The following is a 27,566-nucleotide window of genomic DNA, read 5'->3' as shown; positions in this document are numbered from 1 at the left end:
AGGGAACTAGCACAGGTAAAAAAAAATAAAAGATGCTCTGCTCTCAGGCAATCTGAAACAAATCGGTGCTGACTGATTTTCATTTCGTAGCAGTTACAGACAGCCTTCAAATTAATAGGGATGAGGCAGTTAGAGATTGTTTTCCCCTCTAATTTGTTGGATTTTTATAAATGAAGTTGTCTTAAAAATTATATTGAATGAAAATCACTTTCAATTTGAATGGAAATTAAAAGCAGATCTGCACATGTGGCATTAGGATTTTTTTTTATTTATTATTGTGACTTATCTGAGAAACATGACTAGTCCTAATGTTTGTAATAGCATTTTCCTTCTGTAACTGTCATTAACTGTTCATTTTGATAGGCTGTGATACATGCAGCAAATATTTTGAGTCATTTCTCAAGCTAGTACAAGTACACACTATTAAAAAAATGAACTCTCTTTTACATCCCCTTTGCCAACAAAATGCTGTCAAGAAAGCAGATTTGAACCTGTTTCCAGGGTAACAAAATTCAAGCCAAACAAAAAAGTATGCACATTGTATTATCTTATAGTGAACTGCATGAAAATCCACTATTGTGCAGTCATTTTGCTTCCAATCTCTTTTTCGTATTTTGAAAGCCTAATGAAAATTTGTCATCAAAGTTAAAGTTAAATTTTGCCATTCAAATTTTTTGTTCACTGAATTTTTTTATTCAGTTGAACATAAACCAAAATGTGTTAGCCGTTCTCAACAGTTGGTACACTCTGCAAATCAGAAAATGATGAACAATATTTTCAACTCAAAACGTTGGTTTGCAATGTAAAAAAACGTTCAGTCCGTCAAGGTTAGATTCATCATTTTGAATGTACAGACCCTTTTACAGACCTGGCCTTGTTGCATTACATAATCATCCCGTCGTAGCCCATGACGCGCGTGCCATCGATTACAGTCTGTCCAATTTACTGCCCCACTGCAGGCACACTGATCATGGGCGTCGCCAGGATTTTTTCTAGAGGGGGGCAAAAATTTTTTTTGCCAAAAAATGCTTGTATTTTTCAACACATTCTCGATTTATCAGTTTTAGAGGGGGGCAGGGACATTTTGCCCCCCCCCCCCAACTCATTAAATTTACACCACTTTGTCTTCGCGCCTCTTTTTTTCTTTTTTTTTTTCTTTTTTTTTTTCTTTTTTTTTTCTTCCTTTTTTTTTTTTTTTTTTTTTTTGCTTTTCCAGGGGGGGGCAAGTGCCCCCCCTTGCCCCCCCCTCGCGACGCCCATGACACTGATGCTCATTTTCCATTCCTGCAATGCATTCCCCTCGTTAAGAGGGGTGCGAATGCGCTAAGCGAGATTAAATCCATAAACGTTGTGGGCTGGAGTACCATGGAGCTATAAAACAGACTAGAACTGGTAGTACGAAGGCGATGGAGTGGCTAATTGTATTGTGGTCACTTGGACAAATGGGAGGAAACTTTACACAGACAATTAACTGTTATGATGCTGTGAACGGAATCGATTTGGTCTGATCACAGATAGTCTAGAAATTAGGAGAGATTAGATTGTGAAATTCAGGCTACGGATAATTTCCTATATTCCTTTTTCTATTGTGAATCTGGGATTTTTATTATTTTTTTGCGGGGGGTTTGGAGAAATCCTTCTATTGCTCTTTTTATGATTGAAGGGCAAGATTATAACACTTATGAATGAAGCTTCAAAAAGTTCTCCTTAGAATAATTTACTTGCAAATGCACATGGGTTAATCATAAACGGATAATATCAAATAAAAAAAATATGGAGTGAAAAAGTAACTTGCTAAATTGTGGGTCATCAAATTAATAAGAGGAAGAAAAATCTAACATAGGTCAGCTTTTTTTTGGTCCAGAAATTCACACAATATTGGAAAATTATTGGACTGGAACAAAATGCAGTCTGCGAAAACATTGAAAACAGTATTGATCTATAGTTATGGATTGGTGTCCATTGAAATATTCATGTGAAAAAAATTAATTAATTTGTATTTATTTAAATGTAGTTTCTCTGCAATACATGTATACATTTTATAATACATGTTGTTAATTGTCTGCTTAGTACAATTCCATATTTGCCTCATTACACACCAAATATGCCAATACTGATTTCCCTCCTAACAAAATCCACATTACTAGTACTCACTCACTGACAGAACCCGGCCTTCAGATTCACCCAAACCCCCCACCAGCTCATGAATAATGCATGAATCCATGGGGGGTCCTCCATTAAGGTTTCGCGAGCCCCGCACGTGCCACACATTACAGTCATTGTGTATACTTGTCCAGTTGTACATGTACATGTATAGCTTTGCTCGCCGTGTCTCTGCGGTGGTGTAACACAAACATAGGCCTACTGTCAGAGATTAGGTATACGATACAGCCTAGGATCGCTAGTGGGCACTCTATGGATAATGTAGACCGCCGGTTGTGTATACATACACACACCAGGTGACTAGCCTACATGTACCTACCCAGAATGGATATAATCATTTTCTGTCGGGATCGATAGGATTTTACGACCGTGCGGCAGGAAAAGGTCTGTAAGAACCAGATAATATTTGTTGTCATTCATAAAAATTGTCTGCGTGTTGTGTGATTTGGTGCATTGGGGATGCATCGTTGAGTGCTTTTCTACATGTGATTATCATGACTAATTTTGTTTATATGTGCTTGTCTATGATTTCAGGATTTGACATTTTAAAGGTTGAGATTTCTAAGTGTTACGTTAGTGATTTTGCTGGAGAGTGATTAATTTTTGAGAGAATGTGTAAAAATAAATTGAGAAAATTCATCATGCCATTGATTTTCTGTCTTAAAAAAGGTGAATGTATTAGTTCATCATTTTGTTGACAACCCTTCAACCATTGGAACAATTTTGTTTTTCAAGTTGATGTCAACTGAAAATGGATAAATCAACTTTTCTGTTGAATATTATCAAAGAATTTGCATGAAGCAAAGCACTATAAGTGTTTGGAATTGACAGACATTCCTTAAAAAATTCTTTGTTTCTTCAGACTTTTGTTTGTTGAGCATACAAAAAAGTTAAGGGTTGCTTCCTTTGGTGAATTTGAAAAGACATAAATTTCCATTCTGTTTTGGGCTACAACTGAAACGTTTACAGAATTTCCATAATTTCCATATGTACCAAGTACATGTAAGTTGGTCTTTCATGTATTTGCAGTAGTTTTTATGGCACATTTGGTAATTTAAAGACTTTTTAGAGTTTGGAGATGGTGCCTTTGTATGTTTGCACCTGTCAGAAACATTGGTTAAAATTGACGAGCCCATGTTGGCAAACAGTTTACTCATTCATCCAGTGAGAGGAACGAAGATGAAGCCTGTCAAAATTGGAAATTCATATCATATGTGGGCGGGCCGTCACCCTGTTATGGGGAAGTTTTTATATTGTTAAGGAAATTAGGACCAAGTTATGGAGACTTTCTGCTCCCCCCACAGCATCTTCGGTCCCCATAATACACATGTACCGTGTGACAACATGTGTGTATATGTCTCCACAGTTGCGGAACGAGAATGAGTACACATGCGCAAACGCACATGTTTACATTTGCGGTTATTTGAATGAACTTGATCTCTGCACGAGGTTCTCACGATCGAAACAATAGATATCGGAACCTATGTAGTACTGAATGAGAACAGGAGGATTGTGGTTAATCAACAACTATTGCAGGGGGTTCGACGCATCATGCTCCAGGTGCACTGTTGAGAAAACATTCAACCACAAATGTTGGTATCCATGGGAACCAAATAAATACACTTAGCATTTTGTCTTAAATCATTGATGGTTTCAAATTCACCAAAGAAACGATGAATTCCATTCCTGCAATACTATTGTGTAACAGCACCCATTTCCCTTGTCATTGTAGGAGTGCTATGCCTCAGTGACTGGCACGCAATATCCTCAAATTGGGAAATAAACACAATTGTCTGTGTAGTTTAGATATGCATTGCTGCCTGCACTTTTCAGTCACTGCGTCACGATTTTCCTTGACCCTAGAATTTTTTTCAGTCTGTACTTTTTTTTCGAAACCCATGGTTGGTTTTGAAATAATTTGATGTAAACATTTTTTGGGGTTGGTGCATCTGGTTTCTAATCCAGTGACTTTGAATATCTGTTGTTGCAGAATCTGCAGAATTATGACTGATCTACATGTAGGTTTAGGTTTTTGTTAATATACCAGCAGGAATAATTGTATCTTGATAAAACTTGGCTTATCATGAAAATTCTGTGTGGGATGTGCATTGTAAAAAAGAAATGTGATTGTGTAACCCATAGTGGTTGGATTTACAGGTACTCTGAAGTACACACGGTACTTAGGTACCCGTAAAAGAGACTTAACCCCAAAATGCAAATCTTGGAAGTTGTCTCAAAGATTGTATAGCTTTGCTGTTACACTCCAACACACACAAGCATCTTCTTTTGTGCCTTAAAATGCATTTATCATGAAATCTCTATTGGTTTTCCATGTTCCCTGGTTTTCATTTTGAAAACTTCCTACCAATGGCATTCAAAACATTGCTTTTACATTATCTTAGAAGTTGCTGAGTAATTTGTAAAATTGGGTACAGGTACCCGATCCCATAATCTGGAGCTGGTTCCTGACATCAGCGGCCGGCCGGGTACTCAGGTACCTGGTTTCAATGCACACCCCAGTAACCCACAAAGATTTAGAAAGAAGTTCTTTTGAAATTGAACAAGTTCTGACAAGCTTTTGCTGACCTGCTGACAGAAGCAGTTTTCATAATTCTCACTACAATTTTTGTCTGGTTCATGTGCAAATGTACTTACTTCAACAAAAGTCAAAACCCAAAAAAACTTCAGTGTCAGAAAGTGCACTGACCCCAAGTCTTTCCCACATCAACAAGTTGAGTTTGTCGGCACTTGCAGACTTTACTTTAGGGTTTAAACTTCATGCCTCATTGCCAGTTTGATTCTGCATTTTTGGTAACCCTAGGAATCTGTTATCCAGAACAGAATCGGGGAATTTGTAAGTAAATCTGTGCTATACAATTTCTCTGCATGGTTAATTCTACACTTTGTGTAATTGCCTGAATTTTGTAAGTTTCAAGGCTCTGCTTACAGTGTGTAAAGACTACGTGCTCACTATAAATTGAACTGTTTAGGGCCATAAATACTTTATGAAAAATTCACTTTATAATAAAATAATATGAAATCTTTTTTAGATTTACTCTTCAAATGAGAAAAGACTTAAATTTTGAGAGAAGAAATCTTCTTGTAGAATTCAAAGCTTACATCTCCTGCTTCGATTTTATACTCCTTTGCTTTTGATATTTGCCATGAATTTGACAAAACACAAGACTCCCCGGACTCCATTTGTTATTGTCCAGAGAGCAGATTTCTTTCCCTTCTCCCTGTTTTAATGACATCTTCTTGTTATTCAAATCTCCTGAAATCATAAAAGCAAATGGTACCCTATTGAATTCCGTCCTCCCAGGACCACACAATGCCATTCAATCTCCGTAATTTCATAGTACTCAGACAGAGAAAGAGAAAGAAAGATTCTTTGCGGAGAATTGCCGAGCGAGATTGAAAGCCTTTTCAGCAGGCAGTGACAACAAATGAGATGAGCTTCTGTAGCGAGTTGACATAAACAGTTGAGTCATCCGCAGCATGTATCAAATTCAATGCAGTTTGATAAAATATGAGAAGATCATTGAAAACTGTAAACACAGTGGCGTTGACCATCTTCAGGTGACTTAGGAAAGTAACTTGAGACAGAAATTTAAGACAAATTTTGACTTTGATCTTCCCTCTTTTAAGAATAAAAGCAGTACACGGTTCAGATTTAAAATGGTAAATCTAGTTCAGTTCCGGGTCCTGTTTTCTTGCTCAATGTTTTGGTTCTGACATATTCGTGTTCTGTTTCCAATTGTGGTTCTCGGATGTTTTTGTTCCAGTTCTCGGTTAAGTTCCAGTTGAAGGTCTGGTCCAAGTTGATAATCTTCTTATGTGTCTCTAATTCTGCAAATGCAGCAGAGATTTAGACTATGGTTCTGGCAGATTGTTTGAATTCTTCGTATCGGCTTACTGTCAGGTTGTAGATCTTCTTGTGGAGTGAAAGACCAAAGTAAAGGAAACAATGTTGAGAAAATTGATAACACATCAACCGAACACATTGCTGAAGATGTTTGTTTATGTACACTGTTAAGCATCTCCAATTATAATGTTATAATGACATTACTTCTGTCATCGAGCATTCAGAATAATTATTTAAAATTTCATTTATTATTTATATATAGGCATTAAAGAATATTCATTAACATTCTTAGCAACCTCAAGAATGTAAATAAATACAGTTTTGTAACCCTGCATTCCATGAATCATTTGTCTGAGGCAAGGTGTTTAAGACACCACTCACAAGAAAACCTTGTTGATGGTTTGCATGTTGGGTTGCCGACAGTACAACTCTGTCATCTTGGGCTATGATGGCCGCCCTTGCAATCAGAAGAAGGATTTGGCACATCAGCTCGCACTCCCTAACCCCAGCCAACCCATATCCCTGATGAGCAACTCCTTACATCTCAAGTCCCACTTCAACTTAATTTTATCTCTTCTCTAAAATCAAGACTTAGACTTGAGTAGCTTTCAGCACTTATATCATGTTATCAGCCTCTCTTTTCATCATTGTGCAGATCTTACCCCCAAGGCACAAACTACAATTTTTTTCCACTAAATTGAAGCATTTTTGGATTGTTGTTGTACTCCTCACGAGTCGTCACACTTGAAGAGAGAAAAAAATACTTAAAAGCACACTTTTCAAAATTGTCTGTTTTTGTAGTATAAATCGTGGCCTTCTTTTCAATATAAAAGTGGACCTAGATTGTAGACTTTCACCACAGAAGCCTTTCATTCAGGCCTATGGGAGTTTTCATCAGATTCACGTACATGTAGGAGAAGTTCACTAGCTCCCTCCGAGGACCATTGCGAGTCGAGGGGAAAAAGCTCAGATGTTTATCCAACATTTGGATAATTACAGGTCTCACCTCGCCGCGCCACACGTGTGATTCCATCCCTTTTATTCCTCCGCCTGACGCAAGCACGAGTTGCATCACAAATGCTTCTCCCGCCAGCCACACATTCTCCCCTCTCCATCTTGGGACCTTTTCTAGCTGAGGATAATTTAGAATTGCCAAGGGTCAAGGCTAGTAGAGATCTGAACGTGAATGAATTGGGCTATTCGCCTTCGTAGAGTTATCGGCACATCAGGCATGATTTCTTCAACAGAGATGCCCGTGAGATATTGAACTCTATTTTCAAACCTGGAAATCCACAGACATGCCATCCACAATTAAATGTTATCCTGTAACATTTCACAAATTGATGCCAGCCCTAAACAAAAATTGTATTTCATAACAAAGTTTTTACCCCGCATTGGACTTAGCTGAGACACTTAACTTATAACCCATAACCAGCAATTCCCTAAAAATCACTCACAAGTTGATGCAACCAACTGCCATAGTCAATGTGATCGTGACCATTTTGTTAAGCCATTGTCAAGTGTACTAATTCCTGTTTGTGCAAAATACCAGCTACCTTTAAAGCTATTTTGCAGTGCCTGGAGCTTTGTACGCTTGAGCTGCCAAACACGTTAAGATTCACTAGCCATCGCTTGCTATCGCTTTTAACTTGCATCCCTCTGTAGTCTGGATTTGTTCGGATGGACGGACCGCATCATGCAGTTATATGTTGTTCCTCCCCCCCCCCTTCTTGTTGCGCTAAACGTAGCCTAGATTTTCTTTAACAGCCTGGGAGTTCAAGCGATTGATTCGGCCTCGACAGAAACGGCACAGATACATGGACTTGTAGATTCTTGGGTTGTGGAAAATTCAGGTCGCTGTGGGCTCTGTTCTACATTCGGGAAACTGTAATTGGGTTTTGTCCAAGACGCAGTCACAATCTGTCGACAGACACACATCAAAGATATATGTGTGCTCATCTCTGCAACTTTCAATTCTATCGGACTAGATAGTCTGTTTCATAAGTAAACACATTGAGCTTATCCAAATAATAAAATCCAGCCTGTCAGTCGGCACTTGACAAAAACTTGTCATCTGAAAAATCCTGGCTCTTCCAGTTGTAGCAACAAACCGTGGATTGAAGCGGTACAGATGTTTTTGTTTTTGGCTCGTGAATCTGCCGTGCCAGGACTAACCATAACCATAACAATAGTTTATATCTCACTTCTGACGTAACTTCCTGCGTTAGAAATACAGATATGTGTTAAAAATCTGTAATATAAAAAGACGATTGAGTGACTACAAACATTGTTTGACCCCAATTCAGAAAATGTACCACAAGCATGATGCAGACAAGACCGGCCCTTTCATACACATGTTTGACCATGTACGTGTAGTTTGTAATGTTGCCGACAAACTGACCGCATATGGTTCATCTTAGCGGCAGACGTTTCATTTTCTGAAGTGTTGGTCATGAGGGTGTTGTAAAGACATCAAATGTGGCATTTGAGGCGACCTATGGGCAATCATTCGTTTGATGGTCACCTAGAGAATTCACGTCTGAAATGTCACTTTATTTGACAACCAAATATTTGAATCTAACTCGTACAGTTCTTGAAAATGAAGAAACTTAGTTTTTTCTTATTGTCAACAAAGCTGCACAGTTTTCCTTATTATCATTGTGTACTTTCATAAATGGATTCAGCTTTCCAATACATACTGAGATCACAATGTCAATGTTGACACAATAATCGGAAAAGCTGCCTCAGAATTCTCATCTTAATCAGCGCTTTACCATGCTTTGGTCTTTTATTTTACACAACTTGTGCCACAGAAATTTTGCAACTGGTTGGAATGAAATCCTAGTGTGTGCTGCAGTTTTGATGTACAGGATTCTCTCTTGAAATTCATTAGTAAATATCTGTGGTTTAATCAAAATCAAAATGATCAACTATTTGGAAATAACGTGTGAATATTCCATTTCCCAATAACCCAACTCATCTTTTCCCTCCACGTCACCATTTTCCCCACATCCATATAGAGTTTCTAAAGAAGTCCATAAGTAAACTTACGGTTTACTCAAAATCTTAATATCTGCGTAGTGAATTAATAATTCATCAGTTTACACACAGAACCCTTACAATCTTGTCTTGCAAGCCTCACCTCCCCCTTCCCGATTCCCTGCATCCGAACCTATCTGCTCCACCCCCCTCACTGTTTCCCCACTCTCTCGCTGTTTCACACCCCCCTTAACTATTCCCCTACCATCTGACCTCATTTCTCTTCATTTCTCTCTCCAACTCGCATCTTTTTCCTCCCAAGCAACCCAGCTACTCACTGAGCATTATTTACACCCGTTCAAGAATTAACAGGACCAGCACCTGCCCCTTCAAATTACGTATTCACAGCGAGCGCCGGGATGACAGAAATTCCCAGGAGTCCAAGCCTGTCTCAAATTTTCCCTCAGATTTCTATCTACCTGGGGGCTGGATGTAAGGCTATACCTTTAACTCTGACTCCGATCTGTTTATGCTGCTTTTGTCAGCTCTCCGCTAACTTGCTATTAACTACATCAAGAGTGTTGCAATTTTGGAGAGATACCACATGTACCTTTAATGTCACAGTTTCGCAAATAGTTGCTTATAGTTAGAAGAGAAATATTAATCCAGTAAAAATATCTTTAAAGGACATTCAGTCATCTGTTAGTCATGACAGAAATTCATGCAATACTTTTCTTCCAGATATGATCGGGAATAATTTGAATAGTTTTGACTGCATTTTTCCTGTACATGCAGATTCAATTATTTTTTTTTGTATGATGTATACTACCAATAAAAAGGGTATGTATGTGCATATTTACAAGTATCTTCACTTTTTCAGAAAAAAAATACATTATTTTTACAGACTCATTTAAACTGATATGATCACAACTCAATAGTAGATAACATAACTATATACATGTTACAATTTCGTACAACTGTACATACATACATCTACCTTCTTAAGACATTACATGTGTTGGACATTAAGATGTATTCAGTAGAGTAAGATAACCATTTCCATAGACAATTTTGGATGAAAAATATTTGAATATTTGAAGACTGAGTAAATTGTTTTTCCAGTTATATTAATTGTTTTTTTTCTGCTTTACATTCAGTGTTTCAAGTTAAACCACTGCAATGGCGTTGAAAGTATTAAAATAAAAAAAAATAAAAAAAGACACAACAAATCTGAGGAAATAAAATGAGAAAATAAGAATCCTGAATTTTTCTATATTTTTTAATTCTTCCAAGGAAAATATTACAGAAGTAAATGGAAGTCTTTGTAGATAAAATAAGATTGGAATTCATTGACTGAATCAGCAATCAAACATGTTGATGAAGGAAAGACAAAATTGAGATGCATCTTCAATGCATGAGCATCGCATTACACATTCATTGCTCATCAAGATATGTAGATACACGCACTCGGTACGCAGGGTCACGGCATTGGCAATTCACACTCATAATGACTCAGCGGGTGATATGCCCGTGTCATCACGCAGCGCTCTTACCCTCTCCATGGGAGATGTACGTGTATACTTACCGGTACCAGACTGACTTTATCGCAGCGAAGGATTTCTTGGAATTTGTTGTTTTAATAATTAGCATGAGTGACATTCACTGTGGGGGGAAATGTTGTAATTACATGACTTAATTAGATTGTCATCTGAAAGCATGTTACATACTACACACATGTTTTGTGAAATATTACAATGGCTAATATGTAATGACATGTTAATGTATGAGTACAGAATATATACGAATTAGGATGCATTTATTGTGTGCTCGTAAACTGTAATGTAAATTCGGTCATTAGAAATTTTTAGTCATAAAATTATGTTTATTGTGTCACAGTGTAAAGTGTTATGCACTAACAGGTTTTCTAACATTGGTTGGTTTCTGAAACAGTATTTGCACAAATCGAGGGATTATAGGCCTAAGGATTTAAGTTTTCTTTTCAGTGGCCTAAGGAAAGATGTTTGAAGTGCAGCTAGTAATTGTAATTTAAGAGGAGCTCAATTCAGGTATTTAGAAAACAGAAAAGGCAACCGGTTACTAACAAATTAAAGCAAGAAATGAAGGAAAGGTAGAATATATTTTAAAAATTTGAAAAGCTCCTGGTAAATTATTCGGAACATCCTTGATATTATTATTTCTTTAAAATAAATGATAAAAATGTAAAATGGCTAGGGTATGAGCATTCAAGATGCATGGAATTATGCATGGCTGATTATGCAAGAAGCAACGCTGTTCATTTACCGTGCCTGGCGCTACCTAGCGATAGGAATTTGTCATCAGTCTAGAGTCAGGGAATAAAGTGAGTTACATCAGCGCAGCGGCCACCATTGATCATTAGCAGTTTGATGGATTGAAGCACGCTTTTTCCCATTCAGAAGCCTACGCTGTGTGTGGCAGGCAACTGGGTATGTTCCCCACTACGGCATTTTGTGTGTTTAAAGGTCTCTTTCGATTGTGCCAATAATGCATGATTTGTGCGCAGGTTGCATGCTCAAGGGCACATAGGGGAGTTGAATGTGTTCCCTAAAGGCAGCGTGAGTGATAATAAATTTTGCAGTTTTAGTGGAAATGAAAATGTGTCCATGTTGATCACAAATGCAGGCTAGGGCTGTGCTGAATATATATATACTGAATATCCGGATATCTGATCATCAACTGAATATCTGAACAGCATTTTTTGATACAAATATTTGAAAATTGCGAGCAGTAAAGTGTTCCCTGTAGACATTTGTTGCTCATCTGTTTCCCACCACTGGTATTCTAGAACTTGAGTTTAACACTTTGCCTGAAGTTCAAGGCAATCACGAGTCGGCCATATTGAATTGAAAGTGAGGTAAAATCTTTATTTTTGAACTTGCGAAGAGAAATAAAAGCAAGTTAATTTCTAAGTAATTCCAGTCTGCTTCTATGAATAATTTAAAATTTGTAATTAAACATTCTCTAATGTTGAAAGCCAGATTTTAAAAAATGACAGTAAAATAAGGCTGCATTGTGCCTGCATAAATAGTCTGGCGCCATCCCATTCAGGAAACTCGACAAAAATGGCCAACTCGTGAATAAGGCCCATTAAACAATTCAATGTCTGTTCATTAACCCATAATCTTTGAAACTGCACCAGGGCTGCATATCTTTATGGAATCATCGGGAATAAATACTGTGCATGGAGGTAGAATTCTACCTCCATGTACTATGTAATAAAATGTTATGCAAGTGCTAATGCCTTAAAGACGGAAAGCAATGTGTGTACACTTTGTTTCTACATTAATTCCATAAAATCAAGGCCACACATGACGTAGATAAAGGGATGAAGATGTTTATACAATGTGGTGACAATCAAATTTATTCCACGTGATTAACGCCATCTTACGACTTGTTAAATCATGTGCACTATACATGAAGGTCCCCCTGGAAACGACCCTCGCACTAACAAAGGTTTACATCAACAAAAATTCATCTTGTCACCCTCCAAAGAACAAGTTGAGGTTGATCTTTGGGTTTGATTGCTTCCAATCCTCTGATCCTCCGACTCCCTTCGTTAATGAACCACAGAGTGTTTGTTTTGCAGCAGGCAATGTACACCACTCCAGATGCTATACCCATTGAAGTGGCTAGAAAATGAAATCATAAACAAAAAGGCTGCCGAAATATTGATAAATAAGAGCGGCGCTGGACCAGCAGATCCCATTGTTGCGGTTTATAAATTATGGAAAAATCTTGGCCGCCGTCTGGTGCCAGTTAGTTTATGCAAGAGCGGGCTTCGGCTCGACATTCATTAGACTCGCTGCGAGCTTATTAATTAAACTTTCCTTTTAATGAAAGTTTGCTAAATTATTTTAGACATTGATATTACTTGTGGCTGGATTGGGGCGGGTTCGGTGGCTTGTTTTTTAAGAACTGGATGAATATGAGTTGATATATGAGATGACATTTGTTACGCTTGCGTTCATTCGTACTTTCATTTTGAAAGGTGTCATGCACTGTTGGTAATTAGGAAATGCTTACATTGTTCTAAAGAAAGAAGTGGTACTGTATTGTATGGTTCTCTCCTCTGACTTAAATGATGCCATTGTGGGTAAAGCATGAAGAATATGCAGAGAAATTGGAGTGATTTTTTTAACACAATTAGAATACTGATATTACTGGTCACAACAAACCTGCTTGTTGTAGAATTCAAGCAGCAATATTTTGTTGAAAGCAACAGCTTACATTCTCAGTGGTCTCAAAATGTGCTCCCAGTTTTAAAAATTTAAATTTAGCATTGAGCTTTTTCAAAATGTATGGACCACACTGCACTGTTTTAAAGAAAATAGTATTATGATTATTTCAGACCGAACATTTTTGGGGTTGTCGTACTGGATGGATATGATAGAAATATGATTATTTGATAATCCTTTAAGAAAACAAGGTATTAATAATCATTTCAGAAAACAAACCAGCTTTACTCCACTGTGGTGACGTGACCTTGAAGGCTTCCTTATAATCCTGCACAAAAGCCTTGACGTAAAAGATGCGCCATTTTTTTTACGACCACTTGCCCCAATTACCAGCGCCGCTCATCAAAGCATTTTGCAAAACTGTAATCATTCTTGAACCATTAGTGATTGATCAGATCCCTGAGTCATCAGAAATCCCCACAGACACTCCCGTGTTTTAGCTCAGACAAAATAGCGAGAAAATAACAGTAAGAGAAATAGTTCCTTCGTTGAGGACCGAGGTTCAAGGTTCAACTGTCCTCACCTGCTGCTGCTTCAGTATGCAAATAAGCTGCTGAAACCTATTCCTTATCATCGTTTTCTCCTCCTTTTCACGTGGTATTTGTTTTTCTTGTTCTCTCTCCCTGCGCAGATTGAAAACATCGATAAGTGTCTACACTGTCTGTCAGCTAGGGGCGTGAACACGCAGGGCCTTCTTGCCAAAGGTAGGTGAATGCTGTCTCTGAAAAACAGGGCTCCGAAGCAGATGAGGTGAATAAATCTCTGGGATTGTAAAAGTACGAGAAAAAGGGATCGAGTGAATTCCAAATTGAAAGAGACTTGAGTAGAACCCAGGCTTTTACCAGAAGTATTATCTAGGCAAGTTTCTGGACACCTCAGCTATTTTTAATCCCCCATTTTATTATTCCACTGTATCAACAAAACCTCAGCAACTTGGAAGCCATGTTTTCAGTTCAAAGCATATTTTAGACACCAACATTTTTAATGCTGACTCAAATTCTGAGTCACTCTATACCAGAGAAACTAACCGAATCATGCAGAGCCTGCCCATCTGCTTTGATCATTTGGAGCAGTGGAACCGTAGCGTAACCGTAATCCAACCTAGCTAGTATTAGACGGCTCGGAAAGACAAGCTTCGTTGCAACTGATACATTTGAAGCCGACATGCTGGCCGCACAAGCACTGTAATTGGAATCTTCATCACTCTCAAATGAAGAACAACAAAACAAAAATAGATCTGGAATAACCATCAGTTTTCATGCATGGACTAATATTCGTGTGCTCGCTCCACACTGTAATTTATGAAGCTCTGGACCAATTCAAAACTACATGTACATGTGTTTTATAAATGTATGGAAAGATTATTCATCCATCTATGCCATGCTGCATGAGAAGCTCTCAGAAAATTCAAAATTACTTGTGACGTTATGAACACATGGGAGGATTTGTTTTCGTCATCTTTATCTTGCTGGATTAAGCATGATTGACTTGGCAGTCTTGCCAAGAAACTGAAGTATTGTTTAAAAAAACATTTTTTAGGATAAAGATCACTCAAAAGCTCTGTTCTGGCAATCTGCTTATTAACATAAATTTGTCAGTCCTGCATGTTTCAGTTCAATACCAGCAAAAGTGGGAAGTGCTGCTGGAGTTGTTTTCTTTTCACTCAAGCTTGATGTCTGTTTATTTTACCAACTCGTTTGCATAATCTCAGCTCCTATCACGCCTTTCATATTCATTTCAAACCGTGAAAAAGGTTGCCATAAACTAGACATAATCACATCAAGTTAAAACACAACGGAACAAGTTTCAACTGCGAAATTAAGAAGAACTAAAGTCTATCACGAGCCAATGTGGTCCATTAGGCCTGCATTTATCTCGGTGTCAGTAGCATGAAACGACTGAGAATATTTCTATTCTCCCTGGATGGGATGCAAGTCCATCTCGCAGGTTACTCCCCAGCTAATTCTGGCACCCATTTACACTCCTGGGTGGAGAGAGACTTGCCTTAGGCAAGTTGAGGTGAAGTGGCTTGCCCAAGGACACAACATATGACCAGCAGCTGGATTTGAACCCCTGACCCTCTGATCGTGAGTCATGAACCCTAACCACTTGGCCACACTTCCCACCGCGAAATTAACGTGCACTGTTTTGATTGTCATCAAGCCAAATGCAATCTCCAGTTTTAAGGCAGAAGATTTTTGAGTTGCGTCCCACCTCAATTAACAAACTTGTAAATGTTATTCTAAGGTACTTGAAAGAACACATCATTCATGCCATGACCATCTCTTCATTGCTGCCTGTGGAAGTACATTTGGTAATCACTGTAAAGTACCCTGCTCAAGAACACACAAGCTGGGACCCATTCAGGGATTGTATCTGCATATAGATCATGGGTTTTATTCCAAGATGCAATCCCTCATCCAAGGACTCGTCCGCAGAGCCATCTGAAAGCGATTAATTTGCTTCTGATCTGACCGTGCGCATCATTCAGCAGATGTACATGTAACTTTGAACCAGTTACTAACCGTCAACTTGGCAATGTGCCATCAAATGTTGGTTGAAAATTGTATGTATCGGTTCCAGATTGCGAAGGAAATAATTGCCTTTTAAGGAAGAATTACGTACAGAATCATATGGTTTAAGGAGAAATTGGGTTTGTTTTCAACAGGTAAAGGGTGAAATGAAGATCAATAACCCATAACAATTTGTATTACATTGTATTACATTGTATCAACTCATTTAAAATCATTCAGTCTTCCAGTACTTTGGCAGATGTTGTTTTTTTTTCGGGGGGGGGGGGGATGGAGAGATGTTTTAAGATCAAACAATTTCTTTTAATGTGCACAATTTAATATTTTAACAAGAAAAGGAAATGGGTAGTTATGTTTACCCAGCATGGTGCAGCTGTGCTCTGTGTGAATTTGAATACCTCTGTATAGTCCTTAACTTAAAGGCAATGGAATACATGTACCTTGTGTAGTCCTTAACTTAAAGCTAAAAAATAAATAAACTGAAAGTGTTGTGTTCATAAAACTATAGTAAGATCGTGCAAAGACTTTTTGCTTAAAAATTCAAGCTTAAGGATGATATTGACAGAATGGTGCAATTCCAACCAATATTTACAGAGTGTAAGTTCAGTTTATTATTGCATTTTTCTGGAAGTGGGGATGGAAAAGATAATTGGGTGTTTATTTCTTTTTCATAACAGAAATTCAGAGTTTAATAAATAAACAAATTGAACAATTTCCCCTTTAACAGCACTTCCTCCGAATGGTTAGGGGGTTAATTTGAGGGTTTGATGAGTACATCATATGGAGCCAGGAAAGCCTGTCCTGTGGGATGGGGTGGGGGTCTCTGCATGGGCTGGGTGGCTGATACTGATAAGCTAAAGTTGGAGGTCAGTTGTAGCAAACAGCTGATGAGCAAAACATGCCCTGGTCAACTTTTTTTTAAACCCGGGCTTTGTCTCAGCTTCGGCTTCTTCTCTGGCTTCAGAATCATTAAGAAGCCTTATAATGTCCCAACGTTTGCCTCAGTTAAGATTTGATGTTCCTGTAGCAGAACATGAACAAAGAGCTGAAACAAAAGCTTGAATGAAGTCGAGATTTTGGAAAAGTTGTATGACTCAAGCAAACTACAACATAGTTTTATCCAAGATTTCTGTTTGTTACTTTAGGTACCAGAAACCTGTGTTCTTTCATTGGAAGTATCTTCTTTACTTGAAGTTTGAAGTTTGCTTGAAGATTTCAAGACACAAGTGGTCCCTCTTTCTTCCCATCAACCATGGCATTGTCCTTTGTGTGAGACCAGACATGTGTCAATTCATTTATCTCTATTAATAGTCATTACACGCTGCCTGTGGATACTAATTGGGTTGCGGTGAACACATTTTCACAAGTGGTTACCACAGAGCCACAGTGCATCGGTCTGGAAATAGTGATTTTCTACAAGGAATATTTTAGTCGGGAAAATGCAGGTCCTATGAGTATGAGGAACAATTTTAGGCCGGACACAATTCTGAGTTTGGAGATAGCTTGAACCAAAGTTGATGGTTCTACTTTGTGTTGCAAAAAAACATGGAGGATTAAGAAGGAAATTAAGCAATGCCATTGTTAAATGTCGAGATCCAAGTACCCCCAACCAGGGCGAACAGGTATTTGACAATTGATGGGGCTACCCTAGTAAAAGAAAATAAGCTCTGCCAAGGTTGCCCACAGACTTATGCAAGTGGCAGTGCTGTATGGTCTGAACAGGATGTGAGCAAATCTGTCAATTATTTGAGAGTTATTTACCATTCATGAGATAAGCAGACCTTTGAGTTCATGATTTGCTCCGATTGTTTTTGTCGTTCAGATATCCGCGAGGGCAACCTGAAAGCAGTACTCGGTCTCTTCTTCGCCCTGTCACGATTCAAGCAACAACTCCAACAGCAGCAGCAGCAGCAGAAGCAAGCCAGCCAACAGGCCAGACAGCAACAAGCAACTCACAGCAAGCTGACTACGTCAGCAGGAACAACTCAACAATACAAAGTGCAATATTCATCATCGTCAGCAGCGGCGACTTCGCAGCAGCGACATCAGCAGCAGTCGAAGCAACTCGCTGCACCTACAACTCAGGCAGGACAGAAACGGCAGACGGCGTCGTCACAGAAACAGCCGGGCAATTTGCAATCGCAGGTATTTGTTTCAAATTTGAAAAAAAGAACCAAAAAAAAGGGGGGGGGATATGTGGTCAATCCATCAATCAGCTTATTGATTAGGCATTCATCAATTGATCTTTTGCATAATTTGCATAATCAATCATCCAACTGATTATGAAAACCGTTTGTTGAGTTGGAAACCAAGTAGTAAATTAAGCAAGTAAGCATTTGTTCAATAATCGATTATCTTGTCATATCTTGTCATATACTGAAATAGAGAACATTGGAAAGAACTTCTGTTGCTTAATTTTTAGGCTCAAATTAAAACCTCCAAATATTACTGCTGTAAATTTATGCCGTATCCACCTTTTTCATTCATTTGATGCCAACAAACAGTGTTACATTTGTAGTGCACGAGTTGTTTCAGAAAATTGTAAATTGCTGTGCAGAACACAAGTTCAGGGGTTTAAGTTTGAAAAACAAATTTTCCAACAAATCTAGTCTGAAGTGTTTCTCCCATTCTCCACCAGTCATCAGTGCAACGTCAACCCACCGCCAAACCCCAGGCCACACCCAGGTCAGCATCCCAAGTCAGACCCCCCTCAGCAAGCAGCAAGTCTTACGGCACCACGCCTTCCCCATACCAGACGGGGTCCAACAAGCCCCAGGGGCGGCCGGGCGGGGCTAGCACTCAGCTTGGAGCACAGCAGCGTAAGCAGGGCTCCTCCACAACGTCACTCGCTTCATCAAGTAAGGATAAGTATATAGTCAAAACCTAAACAAAGATCGCATGATGCTGCCTCTCAAGTTCTTTTACTTGCTATTTTTTTTAGTCCACATTGGGAATTATGGAGTTGATACAAACGAGACAATTTAATGGCACAGCTTAACAGACAACACAAAAGTTGTGCTTACTACAGCAGAACATTATGCTAACCTGAAGCAATATTTCATGGCATGGATGTGCTAATGGTTGGGCACTAATGCAGATTTCTATTACGCTCTAATTTAAGCAAGTTTTGTTCCTCCCAGGTAAACGTCTTTTGTGTGCTTACTGCTTACAGTCTCCATGAAATAGACGGAGGCTCTGTTAGTAGAAAATCTTGTGCTGAGCAGCGCTATTAAATTGGGCCCTGGGTTTCAAGTATCTGTAAAAGGCAATGCAGTCAGTTGTAAAGGCCGGTTCATAAATAGCAAATTTTATGTCACGAAATGTTCACTGCAAAATTCACTGGAGTTGAAAGTGTTAAACTTTTGCGAATTCGCAACGCGAAAACTTGACGTGACTTGACAAATTTGTGTTCTGGCTTCGCTTTCGCACCTAGTATGAACCGGCCTTAAGAGAATTATGTTATTTTCAGTCTCAATTTTAAATTTTCCTAATGGGGTTAAAAATCTTTGCCAACATTAACACATCCAAATCCTGTTTTATTTTGAATTATTAACGAGTGTGGCTAACCAGTTTGATGCTTTTCCACACACTTTTTGGTTTTTTGTTTTGCAGGGCTTGAGCGAATGAGAGGTAATAAAAAAAAAAATTAACTTCAAACATGCAAGATTTATCATTTAGTTCTGCACTTTACATTGACTAGTTCATAAGCCTGCTCCACTTGATCACAGCATGAAAACAAACAACTACCAAAAACATAATTCTCAATCTAGTCAATAACAACTGTGCATGGCCTTTATGTCAGCCAGACAACATTAAAAAATGAACATCAAAACATCTTGGTGGACATGGTAGGGAACAAAGCAACAGCCATTGTATTCCTTTTAAAATCATGTAGATGAAACATCAGAGATTCACTCACTAACTTCCCTCTAAAAATCATTAACTGTCCTGAGCTCTGTTTGATGGAGGTGCTATGCTGAACACAGTGCTGAGTATGGCTCAGCTGAGTAATGGACTCCGTGCACAACCGGTAGAGGGCGCTTTGTGACAACTTTCGAGATCTCCATTAGGAGGGACAGGCTGCATGTGCGTACTGGTTCACGCGCGTATGGCGAGAAGTACGCACGACTTATTCCATTCTGAATGTGCACAAAGCCATAGGGGCGTCATCGGTAATGCGTTTGGAAGTCCCTCCCTCCCTCCCTCCACTCTCCATTTGTAACCCTAGAGGGGGTACTTCCAAAAGAGTCCATTGCAGTATGCATTTTGTGAGATTTTGGCTAGTAAACCATGCTTAGTGAATACGTTCCGTGATCCAAAAGGGTCCATGTGTGAATTTGGGGAATGTGTAAATTCTGTCCATTTTCTGCTAAAAGGAAATTCACCGGTTTTGGGATCTAGCTTGGGCAACGGTGTAAATAAAAGAACACTTCTTTGAGGGTTCTTCATCACTCTAGTTCCAGTTCTTCTTCACAAGTTCCAGTTCTTCTTCACAAGTTCCAAATCTTCACCATACATGTATTATTCATTTCAAGTAGATCCCATACTGTCTCCAGATACAATTCATAATAATAAACATCAGAAGCATGGCTCCTTCATATCCATGAATTAGTCCACTTATTAATTTTGTTGTCCTCTTTCCTTGAAGATGATGATAATGCCGTTTTCATCAGAATAATAAGGGAAAGACCCCTGATTCCTCAAATCTACCTCTGAATTCATGGATGCACGCCCCATCATAACTGCATGCATATATTAATATGCATGATGATTTGTTAAAAAAAGAAGAAGAAGAGTTTTTATAAATTATTTTTGTTGTTGTTTTAACAATTTTTTCTCTGTTGTTTTCTCCCCCATGTTACTTGGTTGTCATCTGCAGCTACCTCTCAAAAAAGTAAGTTGTAGGCTGTGACAATTTTATCAATTTTAAACTGGTTGTGTCCAGATAACCTTATCAGTCTAATGTAACTGGAAATGGTATATCTTTTTGGCTTTTGTACTGCAGATGGAAGAAAATGTAATGCGAATTTTCTCGCAAATGCTTCCAAACGTCAGTTGCGTTTTTACAATTAGCGTGAAGTATGAACAGCACATATTTTACCAGATATTTGAAGCTTCATGATTTTTCATGAACTTTTGGAAGTAGCAAAGAAGATGGACCTTCTTTATAGCAACTATCTCAGATCTTTTCGTTTGTTTAAGCATCATGTATGAAAAAAGAACAATAGCTAGATACTCTTGCCTATTACGTAAATTAAAATCAAAGGCATTGCCTCCAAGATTGCTTCTGTCATACAGTCTATTGGAAAACACTTTGGTTATTTGTTACTAGTAGCTATATTTCCCACTCGTTTTTGAATCCCTTAGGCAACTCATCCTCTCATCGCAACTCATCCTCCTCCGACATGAGTTCCCGCATCCCGACGTTCAGCAAGGTGTCACGTCCCGCTGCAGGGTCAGGGGTCCCCCAGAGGGGTCAACTGGAAAAGGGACGAGTGCCTTCAGCATCCCCAGCCCAAAATCAACAAGGTACACAAGTTAAAGTGTTGTCGGTTTCCTCTTGCTGAATATTCATGAGGCAATCTGTTGGTAGGAAAAATAGTTGGTCACTGGCTTAAATTGCTATTTCACTTCCATTTTGCAGGTGCAATACAAACTAGTACTACAACTACCTCAACTCAGGGTTCGTCTCTACCAAACGGTGCCTCACCCGCAAGCAATCTCCAACCCCCGTCACGGACAGCCAGCCAGATCCGTGCACCCTCATCAAGCTCGACCAAAACCAGCGGCAGCTCACAGTCAAAACAGCAGAAACAGCAATCCAAGCAACAGCAGCAACGGCAACCGCCAGCACAACACCACCAGCAACAACAACCACAACATGAACAACAACAACAGCAGTCGCAACAGACTCCCAAAAGCCCCAACAAGAGCTCCATGCTCACCAAACTGAAATTCTTTGGAAAGGAACACGCTGGTAAAGAACCTCACAGTGCTCCAAAGAGCAAAGGTGCTGCCGGTAAATCAGCCATCAATGGCAACAATAGCAGCAGCTCGGAGTCTGCAGCCTCGACAGCAGCAACTCAACCACCTAGAGAGGCTTCTTCAGGGACCAGAACCAGAACTCCTGCCCAGGAACAGTCAGCAACACCGCAGGATAAATCAAGGACAGGAAGCGGTCTTAAGAAGCACGGAAGCAACTCCAGCATCGGCACCACAGCAAGCAATACCTCCTCATCGGGTGTAGGTCCTTCGTCGGGCACAGGTGCTCAGAGCACTGTCTCATCTCCTGGGTCCAGTCTGGGGTCAAGCAGTCCGAAGAATGCCCTGAAGGCAGTTGCTCAAAAGACCATCGGGAGAGCATTTGGAGGTGGGAAGGCTAAACCGCCAACCAAATTACAGCCGAGAGAACTGGGTAAGCTTCCCATCAAAGAGGGATCTGATCTGGGAGTGCGTGGTGAGCCTGTTGGAGCTTCGGATAACCAAAAAGGTGAGGCACCAAGGAACAACGACGTTGCTTCAAAACCAGCGCCTAAATCCAAACTATCACCACCTGGGAGTAAAACCTCCAGTAGCAAACAGATGCCAACATCAACCTCAAAGACAAAACTGCCAGTGGCCAACCAAACTCCATCTCAGGGCTCGTCGCAGAGTTTGCCTTCCAACCGCAACATTGCGAAGTCCAACTCGTCAGCTGCCAGCCAGAAAACAGGTTTGAAGACACCCACTTCATATCAGACTTTCCCTAAAAACTCCAATGTGAATGGTACAAAGCAAGAGGAAAGGGATGGGGGTGTGCCGTTCACAAGAGCTGGTGCCTACAGTACTTTCCCTGGCCCTGGAAACTCAAAGCAAAAGAACGTAGACGTGTCATCCAAACATGACAAGAGCCCTCACGACGAGAAGCAGAAAAAACAAGCCAGTTGTAAACCAAAGAGTTCATCTCGGTCACCAGATTCAAATCGCCCCCTGCCTGCGTCACCAAGCCACAGTGCATCTCAACGGTCCCCTGCTAACACAGCGACAGTTGCGCCATTTAATTACATCGGTTGCCGGCCAATGTCCAAGGAGTGTAGTGATATGAGCATTGCGAGCACCAGCGTCAGCGAGTCCTCAATTGGCAGCACTCCTATTCAGAGCCAGACCAGCGTATCTTCCGGAAACAGCATTTCCTCTGAAAACAGCGTAATCTACAAACCCAGGGAAGATGCCAACGACTACTGCACATCAGTCTACAAGAACGACAAAGTTGTGACGACATTTGGGACTCCACCATCCCAACCCCGATCGTTGAAGGGATACGGTGACGTCAGACCCAACACAATGGACCTGACTGTCATGAACGTCCAACACAACCAGCCAAGCTCCAGAACCACCAAGGAGACAACATTCGGAGACAGCGTAACAACTCAGCTACGTAACCACCGCTCTCCGACTGGCTCTTCCAAGGGCGCCATGAACTCATCCCCACAAGGTTCCCCACGGTCCCAACGCTCGGCCATCGCAACCTACGGTGCCTCAGCTGCTCGATTAAACAACCTCAGTTCCCTCCCACTCCAAATACCCTCCATGCCCGTCCAAAGTGAGGCTCCGTACTCAGCCTACTCCTACCGCAGCGGAGGGGTCCCCCAACGGTTTGTCCCTGCCCCTTCTTTAACCCGTCTCTATGGTAACTCGATGCGTCGCACAACTTCCAACCGTTCACATCTGAGCGACTTACAGTTCACCGAGCAGCCCATCCTAGATGACGGCGATGATTTATACGATGAAGACGTCGGCAGCGGATATGTCAGCGATGGTGACATTCTACACCGTAACGCCCAGCTTAGCGACATTGCTAGTGGTTACATGAGCGAGGGAGGTGGTTACCTGTACGCCAAGAGACTGGGTACCGGTGGAAGCAGGCTGCGTGATGGCATGGCAGCAGTCAGAGAGTTTCTGCAGAAAACTGTCGACCTCAGTGATGAAGACAGGTAAGACTCATACAAGTTTTTTAACTAATTGAAGTTGTGGCAAATGCATTTCCTTTTTCAGTGAGCAAGCCACAAAACTTGTCAGCACTCATGAATTAAAGTCATACAAAACTCCTGCCTTCTTTAATGCTCATTTTGGGTAATTCAGGCAAAAAAAAAGAAGGAGTTAAAAAGACTATTCGGATGATGATTGACTTCCAATGTTTTATTTGCAACAAGTGAAACACAAACAACAACTTCATTGCTTTTATCTGGACTCAATGCGATGTTACTAAAACTTTGGAAAATGTTGGTGTTCTGTATTATTGTCACAAGAGGGCGCTGTACAGTCTTCATGGCCCCCTCATTCACAGAAAATTCATCAGACAGAAACTGTTCATGTGTGACCACAAGGTGGCGCTCTTCAGTCTTCCCACTAGAGAAGCACAAACATTGACGGCAGGGTTTCCGAACACAAAATGAGAAAAAGAAATAAACGGCATTTAAATGTTTTTTTCATAAACATGAGATCATTGCCATCATGAGCATTTGTATATTTTTAAGGAAAGAAACACATGATACCATTTTCAATCATAAGATTGACTCCCAAACAATTTTGATGATTTCATGATGAAAACAAAATTGTGACCCAGTTACTTTTGGGAAGAAGTGGTAAAATTTAAAAAAGTAAGGATCTTTAACAGTCCTGTTATAGATTTGAATACTTGAAGTTCTTTAAAAGTCTAAAGAGAGTGAAACAAGTGGGACACCCCTCTCATAAAAATGAAGGAAAAAAAAAAGGGAAAAATTTGTCATGTTGCCTGAAGTTTTGACAGCAAATGTGGTCTTGGAACAGGTGTGAAAATGACCAGCGGGGTTTCCTGCCAAATTGGACAGCAATCAGGAGATTAGATTGCCGTGGGTTAAGGGAAAAATGTGCCCCTGTCAGTGATAGGGTTGGACCATAATAATATTCTTGATATGGAAGGGTTCTCTGAATGTATTAACACAGCTTAGGTTTTGTTTTATTAAAAGATTGGGTTGCATATTTGTGTATTCATGATAGAAGCTGAACTTGGATCTGATGTGGACGTGTGTTTGGCATCTGCAGTTCTGCAATTCACAGAGGGAAAATATATTTTTGGTAGTTAATTCTTGGACCTTTCTTTAACTGCACCTGCTTGCTTCATGTCATATTGTGCTGAACTTAATTACATGAGATATAATTGGAATGTTGATGCCCAGTGAACTGAATGAGGTTGGAGATATGTTCTGTCCGGCGCCAAATCTGCCACTTTTGCAATTTTGTTGTCTCAGCACTTCATACAGCGTCCTCATCTGAAGCATCATTAATGCTTCTTAGAAAAAAATGTGATCATGGAGTTGTTGTTTGGACTACCAACATTATTTGTTCAGCGGTCCGTGAATCTCGAGTCTGCAAGTAAATGAAATTTGTCTGAGCCGCGACGCCCTGGCACGGTGTCAGTGGTTGGCCAGCGCCCACCCTGCTGTGTCTCGCAGATTAATAGATTCTAAAAGAAGCTTTGCTCTTCAATTCCCAAACCGATGGATTAGAAACGGTGGGAAGAATTTGAATCCCATTTAAAATTTGCCTGTGTATGCAAGTTCTCTTTGTCAACAGTTTTAGTTGAAATGACGACTTGAACTACTCTTACTCTGTCCATTTGATGCTGCAGTTTTCCCTCCCTACAAACCCATAAATCTTATACAGCCTTTTTTTCCCGCAGTCTTAAGAATTGAATTTTCAGTCAGCCAAAAGTTAGTGTAATTGAAATCATTTAGTTTGTGTCCCTGAACTTTTTCCCAAGAAACCGTGCCTTGTTTTCTCAAATGAAATCCAATCTTGTTTGCTCAACTAGCTCCCGAGCTCAAAGACAAACCCTGCCTCTGTGTTTCCCACACCAAAGGCGATACTGTCTTTTTGTTTCCTAATTTGCTGGAAGTCTGTAAGGTTAGAAGTAGGGGTCGGAATTAATACTGGCTTTATGAATATCAGCTTTATTATTGGTTGGGACAGGGAAAAACAGTTGAAAGTGCATCTGAACTTGGAAGGTGGTCTTGGGCTCTTGCCTCTGTTGGATTCTTGGATGATTATCCTTCCTTCCAAGAATGTGAGCTTGTGTGTGGTCTAGTCACACATATTTTATATTAGGTAAAAGTACATTGTAGCCTTTCGTTTGCACCGCTTTCTCTGAAAATTTCTTTAAAGCCACTCTACCCAAGCGCTCAGGAAAAGTTTCAATTTAATGTATTTCACTCATTCGTAATTTCAAACTTAATCATGGGGTGATTCTTTCCCTTTGGCATATCTTTAGAAAACACAAATCTTAAAAGGTTATTCTATAAAATTGTTAATTCAGTTTGAAAAACGCCTTTTCAAGGTGTCTTACCCTGAATTTTATGGATAGTATAGTTCTGTAGGCATCAGCCATTATGCCAGTTACTATCAGTCAGAAAGAGCCCTTCTTTTTTAATGAAAGTGTTAAACTTAAACATGTGTATACCCCTGTTCCCCTTGATACCTTTTCCTCTGTTTATTTCTCTGATATTTATGTATTTAGTTTTTGTTACACCCCCCCCCCAAACAATCGCCAATCCCAAAACTCGTCATCACTCATTGAAATGCACATAAAAAGAAACGGTAAAGGTAATGTGTACTTTATACCCGGCCCCACACTAACAGTCTTTGAGCGATCCTATTATATCATGTAAATGCCAGGCACATTGATCCTGCCAGGGTTTTCCCTAGCCGACAAAGCATTGAACTCTTAAACTTCAGCCGAACCGCTTCCCTGCTCACAAACTGTTGTCGTTGTTGGAAGCGATGCCTCGTAGAGTGGGAAGCTGAAGTGAGAAATTTGACAGTTGGCAGGAAGTTGAACCTCTGGAAGGGAAGACAGTGGGGTAAGCTTGGTTTCAAAAGCTTGTACTTGGGTGTTGAAGAGGGGGTGGGTGTATGCGTTCGCTGCTTAAGGGCAGGGGTGACTGTTTCTGGTGTCGACTTTGCTTCGGAGAATAAATAAGCTTGTTCTTGGACTCCTTAAGTGTGGAAATACGCGGGTCACTGTACTGGCGAGTGCCTGGTGTGTTTCGTCCCTTCATTATCTTTCTGTTGGAAATGATACTCTGTGAGCAGGCAACTTGACTATCTGTAGTTCTTTCGCTAACATTCAGCCGCCGGTAACATTTCTGGTTTGAATGGGAAGACGGCGCACGGAGCTAGAGATTTAACTTAAAGATGGATGAAGAACTCCTTTCAGATTGAAGTAACTTTGACCAAAAAAATTCAAAATTTTTAGATTGGAAAATTAAGAAACTAACTCAGAGAGAGCAAGTTGATTACAATAATAGGAAACAAAAACAACCGCTCGTTTGATATTTTCCATCCTAATTATGAACGTCACCCCACATTGCCTTCCTTAAGGGGTAAAATTACCCCCCTGTAACTACTCCTGTGCTGCATTTGACCTCTAGATAAAGGTTCCTGGTCTCTCGCCCTCTGGCAAGAAAGTCAGCGGCACAATGACAGGAGATAAAAGCCTCCGTTTTGTAAATTCAGGAGGGGGGGGGGGGGAGGAAAAAAATTGGTAATCCTCTTAGAATTGGGAAGTGCAAAGGAAACATGAGACGGGACAGATGAAGTAAGGGCCAACCATCCTAAGATGTGAATGCCCCCAGTATTTTTTTTCCCCGCCGTCAGTACCCATAATTGCTGGTGTGTCGGATTCCAAGCTGCACTTTTTCGTCTTTATGGTGGTATAGATTAAAGGGGCATTTCGAG

The 27,566-nt window shown here is 40.0% G+C and overlaps 1 protein-coding gene across 2 annotated transcripts in view; it reads left to right on the top strand.

The window, feature by feature from the left end:
- Positions 1–27,566, top strand: part of LOC119722874 (neuron navigator 3-like) — a 70,988-nt gene that overhangs the window by 19,339 nt on the left and 24,083 nt on the right. The window contains exons 4-10 of one of the 2 annotated variants that reach the window (XM_038193271.1): positions 13,913–13,985; positions 17,635–17,957; positions 18,451–18,670; positions 19,425–19,442; positions 20,692–20,706; positions 21,180–21,341; positions 21,457–23,785. In XM_038193271.1, coding sequence (XP_038049199.1) covers positions 13,913–13,985; positions 17,635–17,957; positions 18,451–18,670; positions 19,425–19,442; positions 20,692–20,706; positions 21,180–21,341; positions 21,457–23,785 — 3,140 coding nt within the window. The remainder of the gene's footprint in view (positions 1–13,912; positions 13,986–17,634; positions 17,958–18,450; positions 18,671–19,424; positions 19,443–20,691; positions 20,707–21,179; positions 21,342–21,456; positions 23,786–27,566) is intronic. The other variant, XM_038193272.1, reaches the window with a different exon arrangement.

This window comes from Patiria miniata, unplaced genomic scaffold (genome assembly GCF_015706575.1).
Source record: "Patiria miniata isolate m_02_andy unplaced genomic scaffold, ASM1570657v1 HiC_scaffold_16, whole genome shotgun sequence".
Classification (NCBI taxonomy): Eukaryota; Metazoa; Echinodermata; class Asteroidea; order Valvatida; family Asterinidae; genus Patiria; species Patiria miniata.
The sequence above is the reverse complement of the archived record's forward strand: the minus strand, read 5'-3'. Positions and strand labels throughout refer to the sequence as shown.